At 45.8% G+C, this 9,123-nt stretch overlaps 1 protein-coding gene across 1 annotated transcript; it reads right to left on the bottom strand.

Moving 5' to 3' along the window:
• Positions 1-1,259: 1,259 nt before the first annotated feature.
• MBOAT4 (membrane bound ghrelin O-acyltransferase MBOAT4) lies at positions 1,260-7,887 on the bottom strand. The gene is made up of 3 exons (XM_045779255.2): positions 7,750-7,887; positions 4,424-4,648; positions 1,260-2,223 (listed from the first exon to the last, which is right to left on the bottom strand). The coding sequence occupies exons 1-3, from the start codon at positions 7,866-7,868 to the stop codon at positions 1,260-1,262; spliced, it is 1,308 nt and encodes a 435-aa protein (XP_045635211.2). The 5' UTR covers positions 7,869-7,887.
• Between the last annotated feature and the right edge of the window lie 1,236 nt (positions 7,888-9,123).

Consider the following 9,123-nt stretch of genomic DNA (forward strand, 5'->3'; position numbering starts at 1 on the left):
GTGGATGATTTTAGGCAGGACACAAAGAAACGTTTTGTACGTGTTTCTTACAGTGAGTGTGAGAGTAAGATATAGTTAATCCACTAAACTCAATTTTCAGCGATGCCATCGCTTAGAAAGACGGTAAGTTTTAAAAGCAAGCTGAGCTAAAGTTAATTTAAAGAAAAGCTGTACTTACGGGGCACGTGGGTGGCTCAGTCGGTTAAGCATCTGCCTTCGACTCCGGTCATGATCCCAGATTCCTGGGATCGAGCCCCACATCGGGCTCCCTGCTCAGCGGGAAGCCTGCTTCTCCCTCTCCCGCTCCCCCTGCTTGTGCTCTCTCTCTCTCTCTGTCAAATAAGTAAATAAAATCTTTAAAAAAGAGAGAGAGAAACTGTAATTGTGTGACCAGCCGAGCGGCCGGCAGAGGCGCTGTGAAAGCAGCCATGAGACGACCCGGCTTCATTACCCCTCAGCCGTCTTGACAGCTTTCTCTTGGGTCCCTCACAGAGAAAGAAGCAGAGGGAGTTATTTAGGCTGTGCCAAGAAAAGGGCACCAGAGCCTCACTGTTGTACCAAAACAGGACTTGCCTCTTGTTCTTGGCCTCTTCGTGTGACTTATCTCATGGGTCGGTTCAGTCTATTAACATATTCGGAGATAAGAGCAGCCGTTCCATTTCGAGACCAAAATTTTCAAATTACCTGTAGATGAAGACGAGTCTCTAGTTCGTGTAGGAAACCAACACCATAATCTGATTTAGGGGGTTTTTTTAAGTCGCCTCGACATCCAGTAGGGCTCGCACTCGTGACCCCAAGATCAGGGATCACACGCTCTACCCAGTGAGCCGGTCGGCGGGCGCCCCTGGTTTAGGTTTTTGTTTTTGTTGGTTTTGTCTTTCTAAACGCGCAGTCCAGGATCAAGTGACCTGTTGGGAGCTCAATGTTTGGGTGTCCCCGTGTATACCATTTGCCATTTGGTTGACGGTACCTTATGTTTTACTTATCCCCTTACTTTGCTTCCATGCCTAAACTACAAGTCCTAAGGGAAGAAACCACATCTTTGTCTTTTTTTTTTTATTTGTCAGTACCAGTACAATTGCTTGTTAAAGTAGATATATAAATTTCTATGGGCAGACATCATGTGTATACATCCAATACTTGAAAAAAAAAAACCCTTCTGGTATGGACAAGTTCAAGCATAGGCATCATCAACACACCCTCTGGCACTTTCTAAACTCTGTTTCATGGATGCATGTGATGAAGGCTGGGGAAAGATATCAGTTAAATGTATGCTTTCTCTTTCCTAATAGGAAAAGCAGAATACAGTACACCACGGGGAAGGCACTGTTGTAAGAATTACATAGCAGCCAGAGGGAGGAGAGGCTCCTGGCCTCCACGGCCAGCATTACATAAGCAATGATGAGCTGGGTGTGGGCCCAGGTGAGCATTCTATAGAGCAGCTGCATTGGCCAGGACCTGATGAACATGCTGGCAAAGGTGTGAATCAGGTAATCAGCTTCCACCATCAGAGCCCAGCAGAGGAAACCAAACACCTGTCCTGGATGGAGTCCATGCCACCAGGCCGAGAAGGCGAACGTCCGCAGCAGTGGCCAGGCCCCGCCCTGCTGGAATACAAGGCGTCTGAGCCACCGCGCTGTGCTTTGGTTCCACTTTCTCGTGAACAGGGATACCCTGTGGGTGGTCTCCAGTGTCCAGATGTCCACATCAGGAATGTAGCCCTCCTCACCAGGGCTCTGACCAAACCCAGGTCCAAAGCCCGCGGCCTGGAGGAGGGCGTCATCCAGGATCCAGCAGGAGTAGTAGGTGAGTTTGAAGAGCCCGGCTGTGGACCACATGACTTGGACGCACTGGAGTTGCCAGCAGTCGGTCAGACCTGCTCCTGCACTCACCACCTTCCTCAAGACCACCTTTAGGCACTCGAGGCCCACGATCTGCAGACCCCTCCAGCTCAGAGCCCAGACCAAGCGCCTGGGACACAAACAGCTGGACCCTTGAACACGAGCCTGAAATCTCTGGAAGGAACACAGGGGGCCTCCGAGGAGAGCAGGGAAAAAGAGCAAGTAGCTGAAATAGGGCAGTGCCTTACACAGATGCTCAGACAACGAGCTTCTTTCCCTGATGCCTCTTGATGCTGCCTTCACTTTTCCCTCGCAAATGTCCAGGGAGAGGGACGTGACCCTCTGGGTCAAGAGCATGAGGGAAGAAAGAGTGATGCAGAACCTGAAAGAGATTTATTTAAAATGTAAAAATGCTCCATATTTATTTCATCCCATTCCAGTCCCTCACACATGACCCCACAGCGAACAACAGCTCTGAAAAATGGAGACTGATGTCCTGCCCTGCAGTGACCCCACAAAGACTCTTGCATTAATTTCCACCACAGGCTACTCTGGGCAGGATCAAAAGGTAAATGGGGAAATGAATCATTAGTCAGAGAGAAAACTAAAAGAATGACAAGGAATATTGTGGGGGAAATATTGTTAGAATATTTCTAAGAATGGCTTCTGCAGTTAGGATCAAGGACCTGGGAGAAACGTGCCACGGAAGGAATAAAAATTTAGTACTGAAGAGACTATAGGAAGGCGAAGATTTTAAATATGAACCGGTCCCTGTCAGTAAGATTTTCCAGGCTTTGGGAGTCGTGCTCAGGAACCGTGAGTCAAGCTAGGGGCTCAGGGTGTGCACTGAGTCGTTAGCAATTTGAGGTGTGCTCTTGACCAATCACCTGAACTGCTCCTGCTTCAGTGTCACAAGGTAGAGAAGATCCTGCCGGCAAGGTTATTATGGAGAAGATTAGTGAAAAATATATGACGCACTCTACAATCAGGAACGCTGTCCTGTGGAGAGAAGATGGCACTGTTTTCCACATGCCCACAGTTTCTATCTGTGAGTCTGAGGATTTAAGGAAAACTGACCTCCTCACCTGACTTATCCAAACAGTAAGCAAAGTAGCCTCCAAATGCCAAACATCCCTGTTCGTACACCAGCTGTTGTGGGCTGATGTGCCCCCCCCCCATTCATATGTTGAAGCCCTAACCCCCAGTACCTCAGAATGTGACTGTGTTCGGAGATAGGGTAAGTTAAAATGACGTCACTGGGGTGAACCCTAATCCAGTATGACTGGCGTCCTTATAAGAAGAGGACATTAGGACACAGACACACACAGAGGGAAGACCAGGTGAGGACACAGGGAAAGACAGCCATCTACAAGCCAAGGAGAGAGGCCTTGGAAGAAGCTGAACCTGCCAACACCTTGATCTTGAACTTCCAGCCTCCAGAGGAAGTCAGTTTCTGTGTGCGAGCTACCTCGTCTTCGATACTTTGTTATGACGGTCAGAGCAAACTAAGGCATCTTCGCATTTCCGCTCTGGCTGAGGCTTCTTCCCATCAGCCAGATCCTGTTCAACTTGCTCCTCCAGCCCCTACCAGGTCCCAGCTTCCTACTGAAATCCTAATTCACCACACCCCAGTCAGTACTCCCCACTCCCTACCTGCCTGCCATCTTGCCTCTTCTTCCAAGAAGCAAACCCTAAAGTCTTTGGTGAAAACAGTGAGGATAAAGAAAAGGATTCTGGGTGTGGTAGGGATGGCAGAATGAGTGAACCAATGGCAAAGTAGAATCAGAGAGGTGACCTGCCTCGAGAGGTCACAGCCACTGTTCTCCGAGTGACCACGGACCCACACCAATTGTGGTAACAGAGGAAGCCAGGGACCACAGGCCTCAAGATCGTAGAGATACCTGTTTTCCCCTAATCTGGGTGATCTCATGACTCTTGAAAACACTTCTCTGGACTGTAATCAGTGCCTAATTCTGTTTTCTAGACTGGGTAACTACCCTTCTCCTGGGAGGAGGGGACAGCTGAGTGTCAATGAAAGCAAAACCCTTGCGTAGCACCTTCCACGGGAGGGTAGTGAAGGTTTATAGTGGATTTCTACCTTCCCTGTCCTGTGGAAGGGGAGGAGAGGCTCCTGGCTGTGCGTCTAGACCACCCACTCGGAGCTGAGCAATTTGTGCTCAGTCACTTGCAGGCAGACCTCCTCTGTGGGCCCGGGGACTCCTGGGTCAATGCCTTTTTCAGGCACGATGATAAGCACAGCAAAGTGGCAGCATTGTGCTCCATGGGTAACACATGGTAGTTATTTACAGTCGTAGAATTACATTTACTTTAATTCTCTCGAACTTCAGAGTCTTGCAAGACAGGTATTGTTATACACACACATACACATATGCACATATGCACCCACTTTTTTTTTAGGAAAAGAAATTGAGGCTGAGAGGTTAAATGACTTGCTTAAGGTCACACTGCTCCAACATGCAAGAATTCGGATTCAAACTCAACACCCACGTTCTCTCCACTTCACTACGGTGCAAGCCAAGCCTTGGTTGGTTTAGTATAAGCAAGTGAACAGGCCGCTTTACCTCGTGGAAGGACGTTCTTGCAGATAGTACTCGGTATAGTGCAGCCCCAGGTGACACAGCGTCTGCCAGCTCATCTGAAAGAAGAAAGCCCACCTGTGCACATCCCGTGGGCGGAGCCAGCAAATCAGAACCGTGGCCCACAGAGCGGGGATGAGGACAAGCAGAGCGAAGGACCCCATGGCGGCCAAAGCCAGGGCCCCCCCTCCAGCCAGCAGAAAGAGGTACCTGAAAGAAAAAGAACAGTGTGACAAAGGAGTCCCTTCAGATGTCATTCTGGATAATCCAATGGAGGTAAACCCCACATATCACCTAAAGAAGCCATACTGTTATCACCCCAAAGTTTTCCTTTTGTTTTTCTGAAGGAATGAACCGAGAGAGAAAAAAAAGCCAGAGTCCATTTGAAAACAACTATTTCAGAAGACAATTTTTTTTTAAAGATTTTATTTATTTATTTGACACAGAGAGAGCGCATGAGCAGAGGGGAGAAGCAGACACCCTGCTGAGCAGGGAGGCAGATGCAGGGCTCGATCCCAGGACATCGGGATCTAGACCTGAACCGAAGGCAGAGCTTAACTGACTGAGCGCCCAGGGGCCCCTCAGGAGATGAATTTTGATTCCCACCTTAGTGATCCTGGGAACCTCTCTTTGATGTCTGCCACTCAAGTGGGAACAATACCCCTGACAATCCTGTGGGTTTTAAATAATTTTTATTTCCAGAAGGTTTCCTGGTGGGGACATCTTAAACTAGTGGCTTGCTGCCTGAATGAAAAGTGTTGTAATCCAGTGTCGAGGATCTAGGAGAGCTCTCTAGACATCGCCTCATTGAGATGAACCTCTATCCTTTTTGCTGGGTTGCACTGCCCTGAACCATTCCAGAGAGTGGAAAAGGGGATTCCATGCCTCTCTCTGCTAAGTGTTTGAAAACTCAATTAGAAAATCTTTATACGTGCTCTTAATTCTCTCGACTACACTTTCAGATCTTATGAGTTGGTGATTTTTTGCATGTTGTTAAAGACCCACATCAGTGGGGCACCTGGGGGGCTCAGTCGTTAAGCGTCTGCCTTTGGCTCAGGGTGTGATCCCAGAGTCCTGGGATCAAGCCCCACATCAGGTTCCTCCGCTGGGAGCCTGCTTCTTCCTCTCTCACTCCCCCTGCCTGTGTTCCCTCTCTCGCTGGCTGTCTCTCTCTGTCAAATAAATAAATAAAATCTTAAAAAAAAAAAAAAAAAAAAAGACCCACGTCAGTGGTTTGTGGAAACTACCTCCCTCAGAAGCTGGCAGATGTCCTGAGGATGTGCAGAGACCTGGGAAATTTCACATGATAACAACTCAGTTCTTCTTTCCACCTGACCTCATGACCCCACGCACAAGAGTCACATGCTCTCCCAAATGAGTCTGCCAGGTGCCCCTGTTTGTATTAACTGATGCCAAATTAATAAATCTGAATGGAGAGGTGTGAAAATAGGTACTGACTAGTCAGGAATAGGAAAATTGAGTCAAAGCGGCCTGTGTTTTCTTGACCATCACAGGGTACATATCATGGCTCCGTGGCACGTTGACACACACACGTTGGTGAGAATGTCTTTCTTGGGAGAGACTGGTGGGCACCCCAGTGTCAGCAGCTCCATCACACAAGGCCTCGGCCATTCCTGTGCTTCTCTTTGAGCTAACTCACCCCAGTGAACACAGTGGGCCAAGCCTTTACCTCCCTCCCGTGGAAAAATGAGGGGAACACATATTCCTTACACAGCAGAAGTGGAAGTCTGAAGTGGCAACTACCCTAAGGCTTCGTAAACATTCAAATGTCTACATAGTGCTTATTTTATTCTAGACATTGTGCTAATAATCCCTATATAAGAATTGGGATAGGCCGGTGATGGGTATTAAGGAGGGCACATATTGCATGGTGCATTGGGTGTTATATGCAAATAATGAATCATGGAACATTGCATCAAAAACTGGGGATGCACTGTATGGTGACTAATATAACAAAATAAAAATTATTTAAAAAATAATAATAATCCCTATATAAGAAATATCTTTACTTAATCCTTAAAATAACCCCATGAGATAGGCATTATTATTTCCATTTCACAGATCAACTTGGAGAGAATTTATTCACATACACAAGGACACTCAGGAAGGGAGGGACCCAGGACCCACCGGGCTGTCTCCAAAGCCAACAATCTTAACCCTATGGGAATTAACCTTCGTTTTGTACTTGTTTTGCTTTATTATTTGTGATCTTTCCCAATAGGAAACTTTTTTTTACAACGCTGCCCCCCGCCCCGCCACCCCATCTCCTAAATGAAGATAAGGGCCATCAACCGTTGTGAATGTGTAATAACACATACCACAGTTTAGTGAAACTCAGAAATTCTGATTATTAGGTACAACTGAATTTTACTTAAAAATCCTCAATACATAAAAATCTTAATTTCTAAAATAAGTGAATTATTAGGAGGTAGCCCTCTGGCAATGGATTTTCATTTTACAAAAGGATATTCCACAAACTTCTTTAAAAACAGGGACTGTCTCAGGGCGCCTGGGTGGCTCAGTTGGTTAAGCATTCGAATCCTGGTTTCGGCTCAGGTCTGATCTCAGGGCCTTGAGATGGAGCCCTGTGTCAGGCTCTGAGCTCAGCATGGAGTCTGCTTGTCTTTCTCTTTCCCTTTCCCTCTGCCCCTCCCCCTGCACTCTCTCTGTCTCTCAAATAAATAAAACAAATCTTTAAAACAAAAAACCGGGACTGTCTCTCATGTATCGAACCTACTAGCTATACAAAAATCATTTCAATCACATTATCAAATCTCTAGTGACAATAATTTTTGAACCCCAGGTTAAGCTATAGCTAATCTAACAATATTTGTTTTGACTTATTCCATTTCTCTGAGAAACCATACAAAGGCATTTTTAAAAACCAGGTGTATATTTAATAAAATTTAATTTTATTGAAAATGATAAAATTCCATGAAATTAGGACTGTTCAAGAGCACATAGGACATGCGGTGGGGGTACAGATGTTTCTGTTTGGGGAATTCCTGTAGCATCTAAACATCTCTCTCTCCCCAGAGTTTATTTTTATCCTTTTCCCATTTAATGTAAAACTACCAAACTTTGAGTCAATGGAGTCATGATGTCAATTTCTAGTTCCATTTCACTCTATGAAAGATACTCATGACCAAGTAATCAATAATCAGTGATAGTGATAATCACTGAAAAGCAACCAAATAATTATTGAATCTTCATGTCTACTGACGAATCCATGCTTTTTGACCTACTATGGTATTCACAGATGTAAGAGCAAAATGAGCCCTTAAACCTACCTGGCGTGGGTGGAAAATGAATCCATAATGCAGAGATAATTAAACAGAAGTGCAAAAGGAAAAGCAGCCCCTTGATAAAGTGATACAGGATGGAGAAAGAACAGCTGGAGCCAATCCATAGTGAACTGGAACAAAGACACTGTCCTTTCCAGAGTCCTTCACTGGTGCCTTCCTGTAAGAGAAACCTCAACCAGGCTTTCTTTGATCTTTTTATATGGCTCAGGAAGGCCTGAGTGAGTAAAGAGCAAACAAAAGCACTGGCGAAAAGCAGCATAAAAGTTGGCTTTCTGATAAGGGGAACTACACTATAGAAACCAAAATGCATTTGGTGTTCTATTAAGAATGTACGGAAAACATTGCTTTCAGAAGTTCTCGTTTTGTTTAGTTTACGTACTGCATTATTTGCCTTTCCAGTCATCTGGCTGTCATATTTTCTTCACTAAGTTAATGAAAAATCTCATTTTCCAGTTGTGGCCAGATAACTGGCCAGCTGGGCAGTGGGAGCAAGGGCATGAGCATGAGGAAGGGAGGCAGGTTCTCAAAGAGCAAGAAGTTTCCTCCTCCCGACCACCGCTGTCCTCCTTATGCTATTTCTTCCTCTTTTTTTTCATAGTACCTATCACCACCTCTTCTATATCTATTTCTCAATTAGTTTTTGTCTGTCCGCTGCTAGGATGTGAGCTCTACAAGGGAGGAACTTTGTTTTGTTTATTTCTGTATAGACCATAGAACAGTGCTGCGCATATGCTATGTACTCAGTAAATACCTGTTAAACTTTAAAGTTTAAGGAAGGATTTAAGGAAGTAAAGTGTAGAGAGGGACATTTAAGGAGAAGCTTTTCTTCAGAGTGTGGACAAGAAATACAAGACACACTGCCTAGAACCAAGAAAAGAACAGGCCATCTCGTGGCTAGTAGAGTCCATCTACTGAGCCCAGAGTATTACAGTGATGAACCTGACTGGCCATTTTTCATCTCTGAAGACACGTGCAAGAGGTAGCAGCCTTAAATAGAGGACAGGAGAGAAGAGCCTGAAGATATTCCATCTGTAGACAGCAGCTTCACCTCATGATTGAGTTCCAGCCTGCCCTACAGACTTCTGACTTGCCTAGGCAGCCCCCACAATCATGTAAGCCAATTCCTTGCAATAAACCTCTAAATTTGTATCTCCTAGTGGTTCTGTTTCTCTGGCTGACCCTGAATATTACGCAGAGGATGGGACATCTGAGACTTGAACCCTCAGGGCGGGGAGCGGGGCAGGTGAAAGCAGTCTGGGGCAGAGAGTCAGCTTGGCGTCATGGAGGATGAAAGCGTGATCAGAGAAAGAGGAAGAACATGGCATTAAGGAAGAGAAAAGTAGGCAGGGGCTAGATCTC

Source organism: Ursus americanus, chromosome 27, assembly GCF_024610735.1.
Source record: "Ursus americanus isolate L20-20 chromosome 27, mUrsAme1.1.p, whole genome shotgun sequence".
In the NCBI taxonomy this organism is placed as follows: domain Eukaryota; kingdom Metazoa; phylum Chordata; class Mammalia; order Carnivora; family Ursidae; genus Ursus; species Ursus americanus.